Below are 26,505 nucleotides of genomic sequence, written 5' to 3'. Positions count from 1 at the left end.
GGCTTATACGAGTTCATAGTAATGACATTCGGGATGCGCAACGCGGCACAATCATTCCAACGCCTGATGGATTCTATTTTTCGAGACCTCGATTTTTTCTACGTCTATATTGATGACTTATTGACAGTTTCCAAAACACTCGAGGAGCACGTTGAACACCTTCGCATAATTCTTCGACCGGTTAGCAAAGCATGGATTGAGCATCAACGCCTCTAAATGCATTTTCATGGCCAGCGAAGTACGATATTTAGGCTATTTGATCAACGCGGAAGGATCGAAACCTTTGTCCGAGAGAGTTAAAGCAATTCTAGAGTTTCCGAAGCCGACTACCGTCATGGAATTGAGAAGATTTTTGAGAATGATCACTTTTTCCCGACGATTCGTCAAAGGCGCAATTAAAAATCAAGCATCCCTATATAAATACCTACAAAACAGTAAAAAGAAGGATAAGAGACCGATTGTATGGACCGTAGAAGCCGAAGAAGCTTTCCAAGCTTGCAAGCACGACCTCGTCAACACCACCTTGCTCGCACATCTAGCCGACGATGCTCCGTTGATTCTTCATACCGTCTCGGATACAACTATTAAAGTGTCACTTGAACAGCAAATCGGTAACATGCGGCAACCAATAGCATTCTATACTCACATAAATTGTCAAAAACCAAACACACATGCAGCGCTTACAATAGGGAGCTGCTTGCTATCCATAAAAGCTTACAATATTTCAGGCACATGGTCGAAGGCAGGGAACTTAAAATTCACATTGATTATAAGCCTTTAAAGTTTGCGTTTCGGCAAAGAGCAGACAAAGCATCAGTTATTCAGCAACGGCAGCTCAGTTTTATCAGTTAGTTTACCACTGATATAATCTATGTTGAAGGAGAGAAAAACGTAGTCGCTGACATCCTTTTGAGAATCGAAACTATCGCTATGCCATTGATCATTACCACGGAGGAGATCGCAAAAGCTCAATCAGACGACAAGGAGCTACAACAACTCCTTAACTTTGAGACCGCATTAAATCTCACAAGATTTCTGGTGAATGGGCATACAATTTTCTGCGACACAAGTACGTCAGAGAATAGACCGTACATACCAAAGATCTTACATCGTTTATAACACCGTTCATCGCACATCTCACTCAAGTGGACGAGCGACAGCAAAGCTGGTAAGCCGTAAATTTGTCTGGCCATACATGAATAAGGACATTAAACTTTGGGCTCGCACTTGCTTACCCTGCCAACGTGCCAAAATCCACCGGCATAACCGCAATATTCCAGAGAAAATCCCAGTTTCTGATAGCAGATTTGATCACGTACACTTAGACGTCATTGGTCCATTATAAACCTGTCGTGACTTCAGATATTGCCTAACCATCGTCGACAGATTTTCAAGGTGCCTGAGGCAATACCAATCAAGAACATAGAAGCCACTATAATCGCCGATACATTTTTCGACGTTTGGATATCAAGATATGGCGTTCCAAAAACCGTAATTATTGACCAAGGTAGCCAGTTTGAAGCTCCCCTATTCACTGCCCTCCGTAACACCGTCGAATGTAAATGGACAACCTACGGACAATAGCATATCATCCTAAATCAAACGGAATAGTAGAAAGATCCCATCACACTCTAAAAACGGCACTTATGTGTTACGAATCTGACGATTGGATTAGCAAACTACTTATAGTTTTATTTGGATTGCGCACGGCCTTCAAGGAAGACATAAAATGTTCACCAGCAGAAATGTTATATGGTACAACACTACGAGTTCCAGGAGAATTTTTTATTGAAGAGAATGACGAGCCCAATGAAAAAATTTTTCTCCACAAGCTTCGAGGATATATGGCAGAATTCCGCCCACCTCCAACAGCACATCATATATGACGCTCCGCCTTCATTTACAAGGATTTGTATTCTTGTACGCATGTTTTCTTGCGCGCTAACTCAGGCAAGAAACCGCTCCGCCCTCCATACACAGGACCGTACGGAGTAGTGAGTGAGAAATACGGATCGGGTGTTCACTACGTCACGCACAGGACCTAACACAACATTCACAGTTTCCACAGAACGTTTAAACCCGGCCTATACGCATAGGAGGACAACGAGGAAAATGAACACATTTCGGCAATTCAAAAACACCAAGGGACACGACAGCCCGCAAGTACCAAGCAATCCGACGCAGGAACGGCATCGCAGTCGACATCGGAGCAGGCATTACAGGCATCACCGCAGTCATCAGATTCCAAGTGGCAAACGTCGCAAACACCACCAACACAGTCCATGTCAAGCCATGTGCTTTCACCATCGCAGCGATACACAATCTACATCAACTGGACTAACATCGATATTTATTGATAGGTCACGCATCTACGATGGTCCTAAGCGTAAGAATACTGTACGATTCATAAGTATCGACGATAACAAAGTGCGAAGCAATATTCTTTGTGTTTATTAGTAAGTGGTAAAAATCGCACAGCAAAATTTAATAAGGTTCGATTTTCGCTATCCAAACATTTCACAAAATCTTACAATGCGACGGACGTATATTGTGATAACATCCTTATTGCGAGAAGTATTTATTTCCATTTAATATTTTTTTAACTATTGATAGTAACGAGCAATTTTATTTTCAGTTTCAACTAGACATAACGAGACAGTAGCTTTATGAAGTGCAATTTTTTCTTTATTTTGCATAATTATAATTTAACAAAATCACTTTGTTACTGGAAGGGGGTATTGTAGCCACAGTCAGTGAAAGGCTGATGCATAAGGCGATAAGCCGTTGCCACTATGGTCAATTTAGACTAAGAAGTTTAAGCCGAATATATAGCACTCTTTTGATTCCCTTGCGTACACACCATGACAAACAGTAGTTAGGTTAGTAAGACAAACAGAAACAGACGAAGCGAAGCTCTCTTCTCCTCCGGCGTGTTCCGACACCGTGTAATTTACAAAGACTGTTTTTGTAATAAATAAAATATATACAGGATGTCTTATAACTAATCTGGCAGAGCTCGTGGAGACATAGAGCGGGTTAAGACAAATATAAAAGCCCCATATAGTTTTGTGAGATTCGCAATAATTCTCGAGTTATTAATGACAGAAATCTGAGGAATGAGTGCACGTCGAGACATTATGGGAGTAGCATCTAGCCGCTCAGGCTAGAGAGCACTGCCCAATCGACAAAGGAACTGTTGCCGGCGCGCGGCGAGAGGAAGGACGACACGCCAATGTTTATGTCCTTACCTCGCCGCTCCTACATCCCGCCGCACCGCGTCTAAACTCGCGCCGATATGGTCGCTGAATATTCGCGATTACAATTATGAGATTATTTTATGAGGTACCGCAGATAACTCATACTGAATTGTAAAGTTCAAGATTCAAAAGTTCTTTGATCAAGGAAAACATCGAAAAGAAGAAAGCGATAGAGAGCGATGAGATCTACAGAGATTCTCATTGTTTTCTATCGCAATCTATCGTTTTGCTGCATCGGATCCGAAAGAAATGATATCGCGTAAAGATAGAGTATGATGAACACTTTTCATCGTACTCTATTGTACTCTATCGTTAGGAGAATATTTAATTGTTAGAGTATGATAGAATTCGCGTAGAGACTCATCGTATCCTATCGTTTTATTCAAGTCTACACGGAAAATATGTTTGGTTGAATGAACCAATTTTCTGACGAGATGAGAGAGAGAGAGAAAGAGAGAGAGAGAGAGAGAGAGAGAGAGAGAGAGAACGATTAAGAAATTTTGATTGAGAATAGCACAATTTTGTTTAAGTTAATCATAAACCTTGATGAATTAGACTCAGTGTTAATATTTTCAGTTAATATTTCTCTGTTCATATTTCATTTGCAAGCTGTATCATGGACCAAACATTTTTACCATATATCATGCATAAATTGTTGTTTTATATTGTAATTCTTGTCAGTGGTATTAACGACAGAAGAAACTGAAAGTTCTGTATCGTACAATTGCGAAAGGAGGACCATCGTTGTCAATGGTGCACCAACGATACTCGGCATAAAATTGATTCCTAGGTATAATTGCGATACAACAAATCCGAGTGTGTCATTTTGACACGTTATTTTTATGCGTGTCAAAATAACACACCACTGACAACCACTGACTATACCATTGACAAGAATTACGATATAAGACAACAATTTATGCATGATATATGGTAACAATGTTTGATCCATGATACAGCTTGCAAATGAAATATGAACGATACAGAGAAATATTAACTGAAAATATTAACACTGAGTCTAATTCATCAAGGTTTATGGTTAACTTAAATAAAATTGTGCTATTCTCAATCAAAATTTCTTAATCGTTCTCTCTCTCTCTCTCTCTCTCTCTCTCTCTCTCTCTCATCTCGTCAGAAAATTGGTTCATTCAACCAAACATATTTTCCGTGTAAACTTGAATAAAACGATAGGACACGATGAGTCTCTACGCGAATTCTATCATACTCTAACAATTAAATATTCTCCTAACGATAGAGTACAATAGAGTACGATGAAAAGTGTTCATCGTACTCTATCTTTACGCGAAATCATTTCTTTCGGATCCGATGCAGCAAAACGATAGATTGCGATAGAAAACAATGAGAATCTCTGTAGATCTCATCGCTCTCTATCGCTTTCTTCTTTTCGATGTTTTCCTTGATCAAAGAACTTTTGAATCTTGAACTTTACAATTCAGTATGAGTTATCTGCGGTACCTCATAAAATAATCTCATAATTGTAATCGCGAATATTCAGCGACCATATCGGCGCGAGTTTAGACGCGGTGCGGCGGGATGTAGGAGCGGCGAGGTAAGGACATAAACATTGGCGTGTCGTCCTTCCTCTCGCCGCGCGCCGGCAACAGTACCTATGTCGATTGGGCAGTGCCTCTAGCCTGAGCGGCTAGATGCTACTCCCATAACGTCTCGACATGCACTCATTCCTCAGATTTCTGTCATTAATAACTCGATAATTATTGCGAATCTCACAAAACGGTATGGGACTTTTATATTTGTCTTAACCCGCTCTATGTCTCCACGAGCTCTGCCAGATTAGTTATAAGACACCCTGTATATTAGGTGTACAACTTTGCTTCCGCCGTTTTTTTTCCGAAATTCGAGGCTTTATTGTAAAAAACCGGTTATACATTTATGATTCAAAGTATTGTCCATCGCTGGCCACTACTTTCTCCCATCTTTCGGACAGCGTACGAATCCCGCGTTGAAAATACGGGCCATTTTTTAAAGCGATCCACGAATCGATCCAATTTCTTACTTCTTCATAAGACCGGAAGTGCTGGTCAACCAGGCCGTGTGCCATTGATCGAAACAAGTGATAGTCAGAGGGAGCAACGTCTGGAGAATACGGCGGGTGGGGTAGGACTTCCCGCTTCAACGTTTCCAAGTATGTCTTGACCACTTTCGCAACATGGGGTCGAGCATTGTCATGCTGCAAAATCACTTTATCGTGTCTCTCGTTGTATTGTGGCCGTTTGTCTTTCAATGCTCAACTCAAACGCATTAATTGCGTTCGATAACGATCGCGTGTGATTGATTCAGTCGGTTTTAACAGCTCATAATACACTACGCCGAGCTGGTTCCACCAAATACAGAGCATGATCTTGGAGCTGTGAATATTTGGTTTGGCGGTCGACGTGGAAGCATGGCTCGGATATCTCCATGATTTTCTACGCTTGGGGTTATCGTAATGAACCCATTTTTCGTCCCCAGTCACAATGCGATGCAGAAATCCCTTCCGTCTTTGCCATTCAAGCAACTGTTCACAAGCAAACAAACGCCGTTCAACATCTCTCCGTTTCAACTCGTACGTCACCCAATTTCCTTGCTTCTGAATCATTCCCATGTCTTTGAAATTGTTTGTTGAGTCACTCCCAATGATCGTGCCAATTCTTCTTGACTTTTACACGAGTCTTCATTAAGTAATGCCTCCAATTCTGCATCTTCGAAAACCTTCTCTCTTCCACCGCTATGCCGCTCTTCGACGTGAAAATCACCATTCTTGAAGCGTTGAAACTACTCACGACACGTTCTTTCACTAATAGCGGCCTCACCATAAGTATTTGAGAGCATTCGATGAGCCTCAGCCGCAGATTTCATCATATTGAAGCAGAAAATTAAAACCTCCCGCAAATGACGAGAATTTGGCTCGTAAACTGACATTTTCAATCGAGAATAACTTTATGATGCGGACAAATCGACTAATGTTTCTATGGGATTATGTTGACAGATGCCCAAGTTTATTGCACGACGTCTATGATATATTTATTTCGACCACTATTTACCGCTAAAGCCATCTATAGGAAAACGGCGGAAGCAAAGTTTTACACCTAATATTTCTGTTAAATGGTGTGTCTCTCATGCAGTTCAGATTAACTCATTTGCCTACTGTTACGTCTTGGACAAGTCAGAGCAGAGCTCTGCTCTGACGTTATTTGCTAAATAACGGATAAACATATATATTTTAAAGTGATTAATAAACGAGGAAAAAATTTTAATGATAATATGACGCGGGAGTGCGTTTTAACTGATTTCTTATATAGCGACGGACCTGAATGCACCGCGATAGTCGCCTCGGCCGCTAAGCGCGAAGCGGTGGCAAGGGGACGGTAGGTGTCACCTTTTGAATTTTGCCCAAAATGTGCAGATCGTCTCCAGCTCTGCCACAGAGTATACGTCAAGTTAGATTTATAATTTTGCTTTGAGTTTGACGCGCTTTTAGTTATTTTTGAGATAATCAATATTTTGAGATAATGGAAGAGGAATATTTCAATTTATTATTTCTAAAAGGATGGTTGCAGTTCGGTTCTTTGGATTTTCGTTTTTAATATATAAGTCGGTAAATGAATTGTCTTTACTTTCAAATATATATAATATATATTATGAATTCTTCGTATTATCTCTACAATGGTTGATTTTTCTTTCGCTTGAGACGTGGTTAACAAAGGAAGAATATTTGAAGAATATTAAGAGGCTCATTTGAACTTGCTCGCAGCTTAGAAATAGTGAAATTCAATAAAATGTGTAATCAGTACCGGAAGGCCCGAGAATAATTATTTCCTTACCTCCTTTTCTGGTTTTGCCCTATCAGTGAGGATTTTCGATTGAAATTTTCTAGGTTGGACTGCAAAACACGACCGTTATAAGAATGGACCTTTTCGGCTCTTCGATGCGATCGTTCTGAAGACTTGACTTTTTTTTTCTGAGTGTGGAATGAAGTGAATTGAAGTGAAATGAACGCACCTGCGTCTAGCCGCGACTTTTATAGGCGCGATCTCCCAATTACGAGCATCAGTTGAGCGTCTTTTCGGACTTACAATGTATAATTTATAATAATAGAATATAAAATACTTATAATCTAACTGCTAAAGTTACAATTTCTCCTAAACTTAGTTTACAACTCCTAAAGCTATTTATAATTAAGCGTAATACATAGAGTTTCAGTTGTTTCATTATTAGATAATTTAATGAATAAAATTGCGTTATAAAGGAAGGGAAACATCATAGTTTGTTTTCTTTATGATTTAGAATTTTAGAGTTTTCCTGAATAGTTGAATGTTTTTTGTAAGTAATTTTGAATGATTCCATTCTGTTTCGTTGCGTGTGCGGTGTTGTCGCCAAATAGTTCGGCGATCGCACAAATGTACCGGATCCGCTCAGAGAGAGCGCGGTGGATATGATCAATAGCAAAATGACTGCGCTGTGGTAGGTTTGAAAGGAGTTTAATGGAATTTAACAAAACTAACGTTACACGGTTATCCAAATGGATTAACGCAATAATACACAAAAAAAAGGGAAAGTCGAGTTCCCGCGCAGAATTACCAATCGCGACGGTCGGCACCGCACAATTCGATCTACTGTGAGCGGAAGTGTCCTTCGATTTGGCCCGAACCACGCAATAAAGAAAGGAGAATGAGAAGGAATGAAAGACTTGCAAAGTCGAGGAGATTTTGAGAGAAGAGAAGTCAAACGGATGCCAGGTCGAAAGTTTAGAAGAAGACGATGAAGAAGGTCCAATGCGAAAGCCGAGGTTGAGGAATGGAGAAGAGAAGAGAAAGGATCCGTTTGAGTGCCAAGTGTGTTCAATGTGTGCGTTGCGAATATGCGTCTGTTTGTCGATTGGATTAACTCGCTCTCTGCCCTGATCCGTCACCGAGATATCGTTCATCATCTTGGTTTGCTGTTGTTAACTGAGTTTGAATGCGCTGGTATTAGATTGGTTCGTATCGGGCGTTTTTTCGCATCGGCTGTCATCGCTTGATTTATCACTGCTTCCGACGACCGCTATGACACGAGCATATCGCATACTGCCATCGAGCGAACAATAAGAGCACGCTTCGAGAACGTTCGGTGACCGTGCTGTTGATACATTGTTAGAGAGCTCTGTGTATTCGAATTTTTCGGTTGTTATTGCGACCGGTCCCGAGATCGCGCGACGACAACATTGCATGCTTAGGATAGCGCTCGCGCCTGCATCCCAAACACATTCGGACATAGTAAGTATTATAATTAGCGATAAAGAAGCAAAATTTTATAAATCTAAAGTAAGTATATGTAGGCAATTTTAATTTTAGTATTCGAATGATTATACATATACGTTTTGATTTTTAAATAAAATGGAAAAGTTATTTAATTCAAAAGAACAATTAACAAAAGAATCCATAGAATAAAGGAATATGATGAAATCTCTATTTCATGTAGTTGTTTAGGCAGGTTTCAAAGGTACAAGGGTCGGCTATCGCTTGGAGATATTTTATGATATAGACAAATTCCGATAAACAAATGTACCTGAATAGAATTTGTTTCAATCTCGAAGACAACTGAATTTCTATTTTATTCTTAAATTTATTCCTAAGGCTTATTCCTCGTTTATTGTAATAGTAATATAATATAGTGATAGTAATATAATAATAACATATTGGTATAGTAATGATAATATACAGGTTCATCGAAAAGTATCGGATCCCCCTAATATCTTCAGTTAGAATGCATTTTGGAGAAAATGTCTAGTAGCAAAGTTGTATGGTTTCAAGTGAGGAGTAAAATGATGACCTTGATTTTGATCTTGACTATGTCCTTCAAGGTCATTTCATGGTCAATCTTATTTTTTTAAATGGAACTCCCAACATTTCATTGCATATTCTTATATTTTATCTCGAGCGCTTTCCAAAACACTATAATAAAACATTTTTTCATTAAGTACTTTTTGAGTTATAAAGGTTTGAAGTTAACAATTTGTTAAATGGTGTGTGATTCTGGCCAGTTAAGGCAAGAGTGGTGTGTGTTTCCGACCAGCTAAGGCAAGAGCGGTGTGTGATTCCTACCAGTTAAGGCAAAAGTGGTGTGTGGTTCCGACCAGTTAAGGCAAGAGTGGTGTGTGATTCTGGCCAGTTAAGGCAAGAGTGGTGTGTGATTCCGACCAGTTAAGGCAAGAGTGGTGTGTGATTCCGGCCAGTTAAGGCAAGAGTGGTGTGTGATTCCGACCAGTTAAGGCGAATTTCATTCCAATTGGTCAGCTTGGGCAAAATATTCAATTGTATCAAACAATTCACAACAAATGTTCAAATTGTTGCCCTTCAACAGCCAGGCAATGTGCCAATCTGTTATAAACAGCGGTTATAAACCGCATTCCGGAACGTTTCCGGCGGTATTAGTTCTATCTCTCGAGTTATTCTCCCTCTTAAATCATCTAAATCTTGAGGCTTGGTGGCATAAACTTTACTTTTCAAGTAACCCCACAAAAAAAGTCAAATGGGGTCAAGTTCGGAGACCGAGGTGGCCACTCAATATGACCCCTTCGCCCTATCCACCTGTCCTGAAAGACCTCATTCAAATATTGACGGACAGTGACATCATAATGAGGTGGAGCTCCATCCTGTTGGAAATAAATTTCATCCATATTTCCACCAGTTATGTCTCGAATAGCTGGAATAATTTGTTCGCGAAGCATGACTGTGTATACTTGTGCTGTCAAATTGCCTTCAATGAAAAAAGGGCCAACTGGTCTACCATTAACCCCTTGGGTACGGATTTATTTGAGAAAATATTTGCATGTGGAACGGTTTTATATTACAATTGTCATCATTTTCTGGTTCACGAGAAGATTCACTATCACTGCTCGATAGACGTCTTGTGCGTCTTCGAAACCTTGATATTATATTAAAATTGTCATCATTTTCTATTTCAATATCGTCTTCATCACCTTCGCTTTGTATTTCATTGTAATTGTCAATTTCAGGATCACTAAACAATTCTTTTTCAGATTTCTCAAAGTCACTTTCGCTATCACTATCATAAAATATATTCCTTGTTTTTGACATAATGGGGCAGTGTATCGCAAATAATGTTCACCGAAATACTGTAATTGCCTCTTCTATTATGACTGATATAAGCTACAATGAAATGAACAGAATTGTGCCTAATCTCAAATATCGTTTTAGACACGTCATCCGCTCCTAGGGAAAACAAGTGAATGACGTCTCTCAGACGTCAAATGTACCCAAGAGTTTAATTTTTGGTTTGACGTCTTAAACACGTCATCCGCTCCTAGGGGAAAAAAGTGAATGACGTGTCTCAGACGTCAAATGTACCCAAGGGGTTAAGAATACCAGCCCATACGTTAACTTTTTGTGGATATTGGGTATTGTTCCGTACGGCACGTGATGCCGTACGGAAAGTCGGTGCGGGTCGACGCTGCAGGGCGGGCGGCCTGGTTCCCGTTAGCGGCGGGGGACGCGGGTTCTCGCGAGCGAGCGCGCGGGACTCCCGGTAGGTCCAACTGCGGCCGCTACATGGCGCGGCTCGCGATTCCGCTGCCCGTAGGCAAGATTCGGCCGCCCGGCTATATAACCGGGCGCGCCGTGCCTTGCCTTGTCTTTTGCCTGGCCAGTTTTTGGGTAGCAAGTAGTGCTACGTTTTCGTGCATCGTTGTACTGATGATTACCGACGCGCTTTCTAGACCTCCTAGGGCGATCAGTCTTCCGTCTCAGATTCGAACCACTGCTCTATATACACTCTGCTGAGTTGAAGGTGGCGCCAATACACCCTGCTGGGTTGAGGCTAATGGTTCGAATCTCGTCTTGTGATCTCAGGCTCACGGCGTTGCCGTGATCGTAGGAGCGACTCGACCGTCTCCTCAGAGCTTCGAGCTCCCTTGTTTCCCAAGCGTCCATCGGGGGCCTTGGCGATTTAGGAGCGACTCGGTCGCCGTCCTGGAGCTTCCGCGCTCTTTCTTCCAAGTGTCCGTTGGGAACTTGGCTTTCTCGCAGGAGCGACTCGGTCGTCCTGAGCCAGAGCTCTCAGAGCTCATTTCCCACGCGTCCTCGGGACCGTGGCTGGCTATTGGCCGTTACGTCCGGAAGGGCAGGCCATCCGAAACGACGGAGGTCGTTTCATTACGTCCTTGACGTGCTCCGGGTGCCGAATACCGTTGACGTCACGGACGTGTGTCCTGCGGGACTTTGCGTTAGCGAACGTTGTTCGCCTTGTACATAGTTGCGTCGTTCTCCTGCGTTATTCCACTTGCGTTTATACTACGTTACTTCCGCGACACTATTGCGTCTACTGCGTTCGCTGCATTACATCGCCGCGTCTCTGCATCGTTGCGTGCGTTTCCTCTCTCTCTCTCTCTCTCTCTCTCTCTCTCTCTCTCTCTCTCTCTCTCTCTCTCTCTCTCTCTCTCGCTTCGCCACCGTCCTTGAGCGCGGTGCGTCGGCGTGCGGTGTTGCGCGTTCCGCAGGTTCTGTGGCCGCCTTACGTGGCCCCAGACTTCAATCAGGACGACCGGTCGGTCGTCGAGCGGACTCGAGCAGCCTGGACGCAGGTGGACGTCGCTCTGCGATCCATTCTTACCAGCCAGCTCTCCGGAGCTATCGTATGTTCGGTCTTGTTCCGAACAGGTATGATTGTCTCTTTTCCAGTGAGGATTAACGTCACTCCAGTATCTACAATTGTGTCTATTTACATTTCCAGTCAGTTCAAATGTTGCCTCATCAGAGAAAACAATATTATTAAGTAATAGAGGATCGTTGACAATCATCTCCATCATAAAATCACAAAATTCGATGTGTCTATCAAAATCGTCTTCGGACAACTCTTGGACCAAATGGAGTTTGTATGGATGCCATTTATTCAATTTCAGAATTTTACTGACAGATGCATGACCGATTTCGTGTTCTTGTGCAACGCGATTGATGGAAATGTGGGGACTTTCAACGAAAGACTGTAAAACATCTAATGCCTTATCATTATTTGTTGCTGTTTTACGTCTACCAGATCTTGGGCGGCTTTTAACGCTACCAATGTCCTCGAAACGTTGAATAGTACGGATTACAGTACTTTTGGAGATCCTATTACTTTCATTCCGAAAATTTTCAGTAAATAATCGCGTTACTGTTTTATACCCTCTTTGTTGATCTCCCCATCCTCGCATCATTAACAGTGTTATTCGATCTCTTTCAGAAAGCTCCGCCATTCTTAATTAGAGCAAAGAAGAATTAATCAGGTAAGTGATAGGAAATTGATCTAAATAGTTAAGTAAAGAAAAAATACTAATTATTAAGTGTTGATCCAACTATCGATTTGTTTATTTCAACCAGCACTAGCAATAAGCTCGTTGAGCAACTGAAAATCTAATAGATCAATTAATAATATTTACGAAAAAATTCTGGGCTGTTGGAAACAAAATGAAGATGTTTGGGACAATCAATTGAAGCGCAATGGCTTCTTTTGTTACAGAAATAATTTTTGGGGCTGTTCGTTTCCGTCCACGAAGTGACTGCTGCTCGCTAAGAAGAAGACAGCACTGCATCAAAGATTCAAATCAGTGATCCGCATTGTTTGCTCAAGAGCTTGTATTACTATTGGTGCCTGCGAGAGTGAGACAATAAAGATCGGCCCCGCCAACGCTTTCGGGCAGATTCCCGCTAACGCCTTCGGACATCACGCATTCGAGCAGCTTCTCGCGATCACCTTCGGGCAGTTTTTCGCCATAGCCTACTAGCATAACCGCTTGAAGCTGTACAACTTTGCTCTTGGACAATTTTCCAAAATGCATTCTTACTGAAAATATTAGGGGGAGCCGATACTTTTCGATTAATGTATTTTCTTTAAACCAATTAATTGGTCTCATTATTTCGCGCATAAAAATATTAAGGTTATGATTACTGAAAACTAAATAATATTTTACAAGATATTTTACATTTTGTGTCAAAAAATTGTTAACTTCAAACCTTTATAACTCAAAAAGTATTTAATGAAAAAATGTTTTATTATAGTGCTTTGGAAAGCTCTCGAGATGAACCATAAGAATATGCAACAAAATGTTGGGGGTTCTGTTTAAAAAAATAAGGTTGACCTTGAAATGACCTTGAAGGACATGGTCAAGGTCATCATCTTACTCCCCGCTTGAAACCATATAACTTTGCTATTGGACATTTTCTCCCAAATTCATTCTAACTGAAGATATTAGGGGGGTCCGATACTTTTCAATGATTCTGTATGTGTAATATAGTGCTAGTAATATAATAATATAAAAGTAATAGTAATGAAAAAATAAAATTATTGAAAGAGTAGTAGCACGGCCACGCGTTGATTGCTATTTTGGTTATTTTATAATGTATATGAACCAGAGAAAAAGAGAGAGTTAGCAGAAATGCTTACAAAGGACGCTACTAGGATTAGTCAGTGAATATGGTACAGTTTGGGTAGATTCAGGAAAGATTTGGTAAGTTCTGGCGATTTGGTTTTGGGAATTATATCTAGGGAGGAAAATTTTAAATTGGGAACACTACTCATGATTACCGCGAGGGTCACACTATGTCAACAACGCACGCCATCTTTACTGAAACGTTCGGCCTATCGGTATAACTGCGCGCTCAATGTTCAGCCGATTGTGGCGCGCCGAGTGAGAAAGACTAACGATGCGTATCCTAGGCTCGCGACGCAAGGAATATTTCCCTCGAGTTTGCCTTCTGTAACTCGTTATTGGAGTTAACGAAACTGTCGTTAACTCCAATAACGAGTTAAAGAATCGCACCACAGACGGGCTAGAGTGGGGGAGCTGGGGAAACCGCGCCAGCATTCCTTCCTCATCAGCCTTGTCACCTAACTTATCTCATTTTCTCACAGAAAAAATATACTATATCCCAAATAGCACACGGACGTATACTGGACGTCCGTTATGTCCATTTTTTTACAAAAGACGTCCATAGGACGTACGTTTGTCACAACTTCGGACATGGATGTCCGATGGACGTACATCTGACGTCCTATAGGTCCGATGTCCAATAAGGACATCCTTGTTACGTCCAATTTATGTCGTAAATAGGACGTAAATAGGACATACGGACATAAATTGGACGTGAAACGTACACCCATTGGATATCCGGTGCTGTCTGAGTAATAGCGTTACAGACATCTTTTTTTATTTCACTTTCTCACAGAAAAAATATACTGTGGCCAGTATTCATAGTCGGGTCTTATATTTAAGACCGTCCTAAGTTCATCTTCAGATATCCCGTAGCCAATGAAATAATTTATACAGCATCTGAAGGTGGACTTAAGACGGTCTTAAATATAAGATCAGACTTTAATACTGGCATACAGGGTAAGGAAAAAATATCGGGACCCCGAAATATATCGAAAAATAAAATTTTTATGAAAAAATGTTTCAAAAGTTGTAGGGTCTCAAGTAACGCATTACATAGCAATAACAGTATGACCTTGAATAGTGTTGTTAAGGTCATGTGAAGGTCATATTAAATTTCTTAAATGGAACCCCCTATTTTTCATTACATATTCTTGTAGCTTATTTCGAGGGCTTTCCAAAACATTAAAACTGAATATTTCTTCGTTAAGTATTTTGTGAGTTACAAGATTTAAAGTTACAGTACCGACAAGATTAAAAGTTACAGTACCGATAGCATTAGCATTACCCAAGGTATACCGCGCGGAGGTTGTACGCCTGCGCGATTTCGACTTTCTCTTAAAATACAAAGTGAAAGGAATATTAAATATTTCGATTTTCGAATTCGAGCAACAGTTAAGAAACAACATTAATTGTTGTCACTTGCATTTCATTCAGTAATTATTCTTCAGCATTGTCTTTAGAAAAACTTTGAATTGATCCAAGTATTAATTTATTCGGTTTGACTAATTCTTCCGCTTGTTAATATGCTACATCTTTCAGAGCGAGAACGCATATCTCTTTTGATGATGATGGAGTGATCGATTAAGATATAATGATGTAAAGCAGCTCGTTAATGAAATTTAAAGAAAAAAGTAAAAAAAGACGCGAAGTTCACGCGCTTACCTGTACGAATATAATTGTACAAAAGCTAATGCCTTTATAAAAATAATTATAAAATATATTTTATTTATAAAATAAATCTAAGAACGTTAACATTAAGTATTAATATGTAAATTTCTATTTTCTACAAAACAAGTGATATCATGAGGTTAGACCAAATAAAAATCAAATAAAAATAAAAAAGAACTGTACTGTTCCGTACGGCAGCTCGTGCCGTACGGAATTTCGGTTCGCGGTTCGGCGCTGCAGGGCGGGCGGCCTAATCCCCGGGGTATTCTTGCAAGCGGCGAGGAGGCCGGTCTCTTGCGGGCGAGCGTGTGGGGCTCCCGCCGGCGCACAGTGGGTCAAATAGGTCTTTTCGTGGACAAAAATCGCTAGACGGCGTGATTCTTAACCGATTTCTATACTTTTTTTTAATTTACTCGCGATGAATTGCTCTACAATCGTATCGAGCCCGATTTTTAAATTAGGCCCTCTATTCAAAATGGCGGACGCGAAAATTTGTCAAATGTATAAAACATATAAAATATCGAAGATTTTTGGATCGGACAAAGTTTATACGGGCTTTTAAGGCCTATGAGATACATATGTAAGATCGAAATTCTCAGTTTTTGCCAGTGGAGAGAATCTGCAGTGGGCCGATATATTTTACACCTGCCTGATATCCTCACATTATCAATGTATTCCACTAATAAGTTTGCGTATATGTATTGCACATATATATATATATAAAATATATATATATATATGTAACATATATTGCTGGATTATTTATGAATTCCATAGTTTAACGTAAAATCCTGATATAGGTGACAGCATATCAAGTCAGTACTCAGATGAAAATAACGGATTAAAGTCAATCGTGTGAAGTGGCTATATTAATGATGGTAATACTTATCTCCTTTTATTCTGACGATTTCGTCATGTGCTTAAATGTTTAGTATATTTTTGTCTTTTGTGTAATTAAATAATATTTTGCAATATTATTTTTTATAATTTTATATTATTTTTCATACTTTTCGTATTTTGTTGTGGCTTTGATATTTTACTATGTTTTTCTGTTTGAACACTTTGTATATACTTTGTTATATATTTAAACATCTATAACATCTATGATATATTTATAACACATCTATAACACAAAACACTTATAACACAACTCATCCATAACATAACATGTCTATAACATAACATATATATCTACAATGTATCTTAACAAATTTATATTGTAACATATTGTAACGAGGCGCAAATGCACCTCGTTACTATCGGCCCGACCGATCACCTGTCGGGCCGAAGAACGGCGCTTTGCGCCATCCTAATCTATCGAAACGACCGCGCGCCGTTGTCTCGCGCCGCCGCTATCGCGCGCCGCGGCGATCACGCGCTGCCGCTAACACGCGCGGCCGCGATCACGCGCCGTCGCCGTGCCTCGCGCTGATAGACGTGCCGCTCGATCGCCGCCGTATCAATTGTAGCGCAGACGACTATAAAACGGCGGTGATCGAGTTCCTAGAAACCAGACCGATCTGTACCGTCATTCGATCTAGACACTTCATGCCAAAGGAGAGAATATCCGGACCGTTTCGCTCTGCCTTCCGCTTTCCGACTACTCGACCGGCGACTAAGCAAACGGGATTGTACGTCCGCAGTCTCGATCGAGCGTACTCGATACTTGGCCGTCTCCCGTCTTCCTGGGCTCGTGCGTGCGCGTGCTCAGTCGAGCGTACTCGACAGTCTCTCGCCTTTATCCGCCGCCTTGAACCAGGGGTTCGTCCGTCGGCGAACTCCGCTGAGCGTACTCAGCCTTTAGGCGATCCGTCTAGCGACCAAGAACCCGGGACGGTGTGTCCGCCGTCTCCGCTGAATGTCCGCAGCACTTGGTCGCTTTCCTCCGCGAACGTAGGGAAAAGGGAAGGTGCGTACGCCTTCTCTGTCGAGAGTTCTCGGCCCTGACGGACGAAATCATTTCGCGTATTCCGTGACTTGCGTGCGTGCGTTCGACCGAGAGTCGAAATCTCCGGTCCGGCGACCATCTATACGCGAGCGATTGCGAGCCGAGTATTGGGCGAAAATTGTCCGAGATGCCCAGTGTCGCGAAGCGTGACCGATCACCGCGCCGTTACCGTCTACACGCGTCGCGCAATAGGCCCCGCCTCCCGCGCGGCCTATCCGTCTGTATACGCGCGTGTACCGCACACCGCACCGTACCGACGCGCCTAATAGACGCGACCCGCGACAACGCCTTCGGGGCCGAGCTCTTGTATATCAGTAAGCATAGAATAAATCTAAGTTATTCATATTTCTACTTTCAAGTGTCTCGCTGCTTTACTCCTCCTCGAACCCGGACTCCGACGAGCATTATCCGCGCAAAACGCGTAGCAATGACCGAACCGCGGAGTTCGGCCGTTACAATATTTATAACATATTTTACTTATATTTATTGTAACATTTTTTCAAAATGTACAAAATTGTCATTTTACGTATAAAGCTGTTTTGTTTCAATTAAGTCAGTGCCCGGAATTACTTGCACGATCGGGCCGATTTCTGAGATTGCAAATATATATTTGCAAATATATATTTGCGGCCTAGCGTTAGACTGTCCATGCCGGATAAATGCACGAGTCATTCGTTTGTTAAACGTTTGCATGCGAAGCTTGCATAGTGATCGCTCTAACGCTCTGTGATATATCAGGACTTCGTGTTTTTCATCATCTGGTAATTCTTTAGAAGGATGAGCAATAATCAAAAATATGGGCAACACTTTTGTAAGGTATGGGAGCAGGATTTTTTCGCCTTAATATCCGGAGAAACAGTATGTCTTTTATGTGGCTTTAAACCTTCATTTATCAAACATTATGTAATACAAAGGCATTATAAAATTAAACATTTTAATGAATACGCGCAATATGTTGGTATTGAAAAATATAATTTAATCGAAGGTTTGAAATTAGTTTATGAACAAAGTCGAAATTATTATGTTGAAGTTTTCCACTTTCTTCCTAGTTGTCAAATTCTTGCAAAGGAATATGACATTTCAATTAACTTCAAACAACATACTCATTTTCTTAACTCCTTAATAAGTGAATTTGAAACGCGTTTTGCGGATATTACAATACTTCAGGATGATTTAATTCTTTTTGAAAATCCTCGCACTGTTCATATTGAAGATCAGAAATTAGAATTTCAGGAAGAACTGTGCCGTTTACAAACAGATATTTCTCTGAAAGCGCGACCGGAAAGTGGAATAGAATTTAAAAAAATTTTAAAGCCATGTTCTTATCCCAATCTCATAAATTTTACACTTCGTATTTCTTCTATGTTTGGTTCTACATATTTATGTGAGTGCTCCTTTTCTAAGATGAAATATATAAAAACAGATAAACGTCTTCTTTAAATGATGTATCCTCATTGATGCAAACAAGCACCTCTAATATTAATGTAGATATCTCGTCGCTTATTCAGTCGCACAAAAGGATTAAGAAATCGGTTTGATACATTCGTCTTCTTTTCAATTTCTCTTTCTCGATCAAAATTATTTTTCTTCTTCAGTGGAATAGGCCTACAGGGGATACCACTTAAAAAAAAAAACGCGTTGGCAATAGTACCTCATGGGTGACGTGGAAACCTATTGTTTTTTTATAATATAGAAAACCTATACTTTGTACTTATAATAATATTAATACATTAATACTGTATATTATAGTTATATTAAGAATATTACTTATATTAATATTTCTATTAATATATATAATATTTATATTAATATTAAGACTATATTATATTAGTAAACTATAAAAAATGCCTATGGAGTTGTTTTAATAAATAAATTTGTTTCAGCTATGTTAAACTGTGAAGCGTCTCACGTGACTGTCTCATGCGACGTGCCTGAGACAGCGCCTCGCGACTGTCAGTTTCTAGATCCGCCGTGCGGGCTGGAGCGGTAAGGGGAAGTAAGGAGGCGTAGCTCTCAGAAATCGGCCCGATCGTGCAAGTAATTCCGGGCACTGAATTAAGTAATAACTCTTTAGCTTCTGCAGATAAATCTTTCTCTTTTTTTGGGTGTTATCCTTAGATTACTAATTACCAGAACTGATGATATTAGAAGATATTGCATAATATCTCCATTAATAGTTCGTCGCGACTGCATTCTGCTATGTTGGGCACGATTTTTCTGAAAATCTTATTGCTTGCTTCTTGCGCTTCTCCCGAGAAGTAGCCAATGAAAAATAATACAAAATTATAAAAAATAATACTCCAAAATATTATTTAATTACAAAAAAGACAAAAATATACTAAGATTTTAGCACAAGACGAAATCGTCAGAATAAGAGGAGATAAGTATTACCATCATTAATACAGCCAGTTCACACGATTGACTTTAATCCATTATTTTCATCTGAGTACTGACTTGATATGCTGTCACCTATATCAGGATTTTACGTTATACTATGGAATTCATAAATAATCCAGCAATATATGTTATTGTGTCACAATACATATTGTGACATGGCGATTTCGAGGTCGCCCGTCACAAGAGGCGGAGGGCCTCCGAGGGGTCCCCGGGATGTCGCGCTCGACCACAAACGCGAGGCGAGCTGCGTAGTTTCGGGAAGGAAATCGCGGATATATTTTGATGGCGAGCGATCTCGTACCGACGAGTGCGAGATTGCTGTTTTTTTTTGGTGATACTCCCGCGCCCCTAGAAGTGTGTGCCCCTTCGCTGCGGGTAGCCTCCGACCAGCAGGAGCGGCGGACCAGAGAAGGAAGACCGAGGGGAAAGGAGGAAGGCTTCGGGGAGCCGCCGCGAGCCCTAAGAGATCTCAGGTGATGTCATTGGCCCGCTTATAATTTTGGGTTTCGAACAATTGTGCCGTTAAGATCGCACCGCTGTCGATGTATTTTTGTTTATTATCATAGGCACGAAAACAAACCAGGACACGACACCTGCTAACGAGGAACCTGGATCACGCGAAAGAAGCTCGGCGACAAAAGAGAAGATAAAGAGCCGCCTCTCGATCCCGCGTCGCGTGATCCCGGAAGAAAAAAGAATTGAAGCAACAGAAGCAACGTCGCTCGAGATCGAAGGAAGGGATCTCACTTCTGGCGAAGACGCGAACAAAGAGCGAACTAAAAATTGTTGTCGAGAAAGACCTCGCGAGCTTAAGGGAGCTATCGCTCCCCTAAGCTCGCGCCTATATATTTTGGTTTGGTGTCGTGGGTGCACGGGCGTGCAGTGCATCGTGCGCGTGTGGATCCCGGAGAGAGGTAGCGAGCGCGAGCGAGGCAGGTAGATTGAGAGAGAGAGATCGAGCGAGCGCAGGCCAGAGAGAGAGAGAGAGAGAGAGAGAGAGCTATCGAGAGAGCGCCGGAAGCGAGGAGAGGAGCGAGCGGAGCAGAGGAGCGACTATCCGGAAGGAGGCTGCCGCCAGCGGGCGAAAATTGTAAGAGTATCATTCTGTACGACTCCGTTTGTTCGTGCGAACCGTTTGCGCGGTGGAACTAGTCAGCGGCTGTCGGACTTTGTGTGAAAATTTGGGTTGTAGATCGGTCACCGAAGCCGTCTGTCGGTCTTTCCGCGGAACGCGAGGAGCAGAGCGTTTCTCTCTCTCAATGAGCGGGGGCTTATCGCTATCGGAATCGCGGGTCGCGGGTCGCGCGGACCTATCGAGATCGCTGTCGCTTCTCCGTCAGGAGTCAAAAGACTTGTATTACCGATCAAAGTAACGAAAATACACTCGGATTACTATTTGTTCCACATCGTGCGTGTTAACTAATTTAATTACCCGCCGGGTTCCCCTCCTAATCCCCACAAGAGACCCACCCCAACTCCGACTTAAAAGTGCAGGAGCTGTCGAGTTCGTAGGCGATCGCGTCGACTCGCCGCCGCTTAGTTAGTGTTGGTGGGCCCGATACTCGTGCCTGGCGCCCAACATTCGTTCGTGAAAATTTTGGTGCATAGACGGAGGGCGACGGACAGATCATCGCGACATTGCCCGCTTCCTAGTCGCTAGGAGCGGTCGCAATATATATATATATATATATATATATATGCAATATATATATGCAAACTCATTAGTGGAATACATTGATAATGTGGGGATATCAGGCAGGTGTAAAATATATCGGCCCACTGCAGATTCTCTCCACTGGCAAAAACTGAGAATTTTGATCTTACATATGTATCTCATAGGCCTTAAAAGCCATATAAATTTTGTCCGATCCAAAAATCTTCGATATTTTACAGGTTTTATACATTTGACAAATTTTCGCGTCCGCCATTTTGAATAGAGGGCCTAATTTAAAAATCGGGCTCGATACGATTGTAAAACAATTCATCGTGAGTAAATTAAAAGAAAAAGCATGGAAATCGGTTAAGAATTACGCCGTCTAGCGATTTTTGTCTACGAAAAGACCCATTTGACCCACTGCGCTGCGCCCCGTGTCAGACGGACAGCTCCGACCGTAGCCGCTACGTGGCGCGGCCTGCGATTCCACTGCCCGCAGGCAAGATTCGGCCGCCCGGCTATATAATCGGGCGCGCCGTGCCTTACTTCGCTTAGTCTTTTGCAATCACTTGCTTGGCCATTCTTAGCAGCAACCTGTGCTGCTTTTAGTGCGTTTCGTGCGTGGTCGTCGTACTGCTGCTTACCGACGCGCTTTCTAGGGTTTCCTAGGGCGGTCTGTTCTCACGTTTCGGACTCGAACCACCGCTCTACACACTCTGCTGAGTTGAAGGCGGCGCCGATACACCCTGCTGGGTTGAGGCTAATGGTTCGAATCTCGTCTTGTGATCTCGTGCTTACGACGTTGCCGTGATTTAGGAGCGACTCGACCGTCTCCTCGGAGCCTCGAGCTCCCTTGTTTCCCAAGCGTCCGTCGGGGACCTTGGCGATTTAGAAGCGGCTCGGTTGCCGTCTCTAGAGCTTCGAGCTCTTTCTTCCAAGTGTCCGTAGGGGAACTTTGCTTTCTCGCAGAAGCTGCTCGGTCGCCCTGCGTGCTAGAGTTTAGAGCTCATTTTCCACGCGTCCTCAGGACCGTGGCTGACTGTAGGCCGTTACGTCCGGAAGAGCAGGTCTTCCGAAACGACGGAGGTTGTTTCGTTTACATGTACTTGGACGTGCTCCGGGTGCCGCGCACCGTTGACGTCACAGACATGTGTCCTGCGGGACTTTGCACTGGCGAACGTCTTCGCCTTGTAAATAGTTGCGTTTATTCTCTTCTGCGTTTCTACTGCGTTCCTTCTGCGTCGTTCTCCTGCGTTATTCCACTTGCGTTACTACTGCGTCTATTGCGTCCATTGCGTTATACATTGCGTGTCACTTTGCGTCGGCATGTGTGCATCCTTCCTCTCTCTTACTTTCGCCGACATCCCTGGGTGCGGTGCGTCGGCGCGCGGTGTTGTGCGTTTTTGCAGAGCCTGTGGCCGTCTTACGGGACCCCAAACGTCAACCAGGACGATCGGTCGGTCGTCGAGCATACTCGTGCGACCTGGACGCAGGCGGACGTCGCTCTGCGATCCAAAATCGCCAGCCAGCTCTTCGGAGCTATTCTGTGTTCGGTCTTGTTCCGAACATGTACAAAAGTAAATGTTTTTATAAAAAAAATATTTTGCTAGGTGCGCAACTAAGTTTCCTGGTTTTTCCATCAATGAGAAATGGATAAATTCAAGAGAAATACAAAAAATGATTTATTCAAAATATCGTCCCTCGCCAGCTACACATTTTTGCCATCTCTCTGGCAGTACATGAACATCGCGACGATAAAACGATGCGTCTTTGGACCGAAACCATTCATCCAACCAATTTTGCACTTTCTCGAAATTGGCCAAGTGTTGCCTAGTCAAGCCATGTGCCATCGACCGAAACAAATGATAATCGGAAGAGGCCAGGTCTGGCGAATACGGCGGATGCGGTAGCAGATCCCATTTCAGCGTTTCGATGGTGTCCTGGACGATGGAAGTGCAATAGCACGGAGCGTTGTCGTACTGCAATATCACTCGTTCACGTCTCGTGTCCCATTCTGGCCGTTTTTCGAGCAATATATGATTCAAATTGATCAGTTGTTGTCGGTAGCGAGCCCATTGACAGTTTCGCCCGGTTTTAGTAGCTCATAGTACACGATTCCTTTCTGGTCCCACTAAACGCAGAGCATTGTCTTCTTTCCGAAGCAATTTGGCCATGCCGTCGATGTTGCTGCTTCGCCAGGTGAAAGCCACGATTTCTTGTGTTTGGGATTCTCGAAATATATCCACTTCTCATCGCCAGTAACAATTTGATGTAGGAAGCTCTTTCTTTCATGCCGCAAAAGCAAAATTTCGGAAGTGGCTCTTCGATTTTCCATCTGTCTCTCAGTCAACTCATGCGGCACCCATTTTCTTTCCTTTTGAATTTTCCCCATGGCATGTAAACGTTTGAAAATACTTTGACGAGTCATGTTTAATGCCTCCGCAAGTTGATCTTGTGTTTGCGTATCATCTTCATCCAATAATGCTTGCAGATCGGCGTCCTCAATTGTTTTTGGTCTTCCGGAGCGCTCCTTGTCCTCAGAGTCGAAATCGCTACTTCTGAAGCGTTTAAACCAATCTTCACAGGTAGTTTTCGATGGTGCATGTTCGCCGTAGGCCACCTCAAGCAAACGACGTGCTTCAGCTGCACTTTTTTTCAAGTTAAAGCAGAAAAGCAAAGCTTCCCGCAAATGCTGTTTATTTGGCACAAAACTCGACATCTTCGTTAGAAAAAATATTTTTGCGTTGCGATATGTGTTGGTATTACGACTTGTTATTGTTAACAGATGTCCAAGCTATAAAAAAAACACAACTTCAGACATGTATATCGACTACATGTATTGTTAGCGCCATCCATCTGTGAAACCCGGAAACTTAGTTGCGCACCTAGTATCTTAATAATCTCTGTAACTAAGCATCGGATAACATTTTGCAAAAGAAAAATAGTCTTAAAATTTGCTCAAGAATATGGTATATTAAGGACAGCAGATGTTCCGAATCACCTTGTATAATCATGGACTGCTAGCGATGATTTTGGCCGCGTGTCAACTTCTCCAGCGTCGCCAGTACCAACTAACGGCAAATAAAGGAACTTATAGAACAATGCTAGGGGATAAGCGCCCACCTCGGCTAGATTTCGAAGACGACGCCTTCTTTCCTCCGTCCGTAGATAGAACAGCGATGGAAATATATTATATAAATATATACTTATATAATAGGTTATATAAATATTATATAAATATATATTTTCAAAAAATTAAAAATGTTTATAAGATCATCTGATAGATCTTATAGATCTTATAGATATAATAGAGCCCAATAACAGCACCAATTTTCTCTCCTACATACTACCTCGACGCCGACATCGTCACGCATGCGCGTTCAATCTACTACTTATAGTAGCAGTACTTAGTAGTAGCACAAAAATCATAAATCAGATAATCTTGATAATTCTCATGTTTCCTATATACCTGTTTCTTAAACTTTGAGGACTTATAATTTTCACTTTCCCCAACGTAAAAAGCTTTTCATAGGGTGTTTTGGAAAACTCTCGACCTCAACTACACAAATATGCAATCAAAAAAGTGCGACGCTGTGGCCCAAAATTCAACCTTTTTGGCCCTTCTTTAACAGTTTGTTCAGATCTTTCGTGTACAGTAAATTAGATTAAGTTAAGTTACAAGAGATAAGTTATGAGGGTGGTTCGAAAAGTTCTCGATCTGAAACAGGGATGGTGCCAGATGTACCAAATGACTATGATTTTTCTCAGGTTTGATCCTTCACAAGGTTTGCCGTAGCAAACAGATGCAGAATAAAACAAACAAGTTTTGGTGTTTCTCGAAAAATTAATAAAATCGAATATCGTGCAATGATAAAATACGAGATCCCAAAAGCAGGGATCCAGACCGAACTGGTACCGGAACCGATAACCGTTTCGAAATTGATTTTTATGCTCAAACTGTAATCATAACCGTACCGAAATTTTATAGTATCAAGTAGACCGAAACCGATACCGAACTGATAAAAATATTTTTGGTTCTCGGTCCTTTTCGGTTCTTACGATACCCCATGTACCGCTGCCGCCGATTATTTATTAAAAAATTTACACCGCGATCAACGTACTACAATAGTTATGTTCAGGGCCTCTATTTCGTTACTATGGTTTCGGCAGTTGTCGGTGTCGTACAATGCAAAACGGCATTGCGCAGCTTTCTTATTATATGAATTATAAGGATAAAATAAAAATAGATAATTTCATATTTTGATTACAATCTCAGAAAATAAAACAAGCAAAATGGCCGCTGGAAATAGATAGCTACAATGTTGCCACAAAGATCTTAAAAACAGAGGAAGCAATACCAACTACAAGTATATCAAATAGAAACTATTAACGATGGTTAAAATTGACATAAAATGATGCCGCTTAAATATTTTTGTGAAGAAAATTCGCTTATATATTATATATTGTAATATTGTAATTTACAAAAATAAATATTTATATGAAAAATAATTTTGAAGAAACTATAACCGAAACCGAAAAATTCGTTATTTTAAATGGTTCCAGATCCTGTTACGTTTAACCGGACCGAAATCGAAATTGAGAACCGTTACGAAATATCTTGTTGGACTGTAACCATAACCGGACCGAAATTTTGTTTCGGTCCCTGCCCAAAAGCATCCGACCTCTGCATATATCTTTGTCCTTGGGCATTCTATTGTGGAAAACAGGTATTCAGTATTTAGGGTGGACCTTTAGGAATACCTCCACCAAGCGGCCCAACAGCTATTCAGTCGGTAACGGTACGCAGTTGTGTGAACATCGAAAACTCTGAGCGTCGTATTTTCGCAAAATTCGTTCCACAAGTGCTTACAAAAGATCAAAAGAATTCTCGAGTTGAAATTGCCGAAGACATCCTGGAATCCATCCAACAAAGATCCTAAGTTGCTTATTACTGGCGATGAAACATTATGGCTACGACCCTGAAACCAAAGCATAATCTTCAGTCATTGTGAAATGCGACGCTCGGAGTTTTTGACGCTCACACAACTGCGTACCATTGCCGACTGAATAACTATTGGATCATGCCGCTTGGTGGGGATATTCCTAAAGATCCACCCTAAATACTAACTATCTATTTTTCACAATAGAATGCCCA

General features: G+C 41.7%; 1 protein-coding gene across 1 annotated transcript; it reads left to right on the top strand.

Annotated features, from left to right (window-relative positions):
- The first annotated feature begins 226 nt into the window (after positions 1–226).
- LOC112590263 (uncharacterized) lies at positions 227–2,341 on the top strand. The gene is made up of 3 exons (XM_025306210.1): positions 227–611; positions 881–1,069; positions 2,157–2,341. The coding sequence occupies exons 1-3, from the start codon at positions 227–229 to the stop codon at positions 2,339–2,341; spliced, it is 759 nt and encodes a 252-aa protein (XP_025161995.1).
- Positions 2,342–26,505: the final 24,164 nt, after the last annotated feature.

Source organism: Harpegnathos saltator, unplaced genomic scaffold, assembly GCF_003227715.2.
Source record: "Harpegnathos saltator strain DR-91 unplaced genomic scaffold, Hsal_v8.6 scaffold770, whole genome shotgun sequence".
Lineage (NCBI taxonomy): Eukaryota > Metazoa > Arthropoda > Insecta > Hymenoptera > Formicidae > Harpegnathos > Harpegnathos saltator.
This window is presented reverse-complemented; position numbering and strand designations above follow the sequence as displayed.

Coding starts and splice junctions, on each gene's coding strand:
- LOC112590263 (XM_025306210.1), top strand. CDS start 227: ATGGCCAGCGAAGTACGATATTTAGGCTATTTGATCAACGCGGAAGGA. Junction 612..880: donor GTCACTTGAACAGCAAATCG/GTAACATGCGGC, acceptor TCTATGTTGAAG/GAGAGAAAAACGTAGTCGCT. Junction 1,070..2,156: donor TACAATTTTCTGCGACACAA/GTACGTCAGAGA, acceptor GGGACACGACAG/CCCGCAAGTACCAAGCAATC.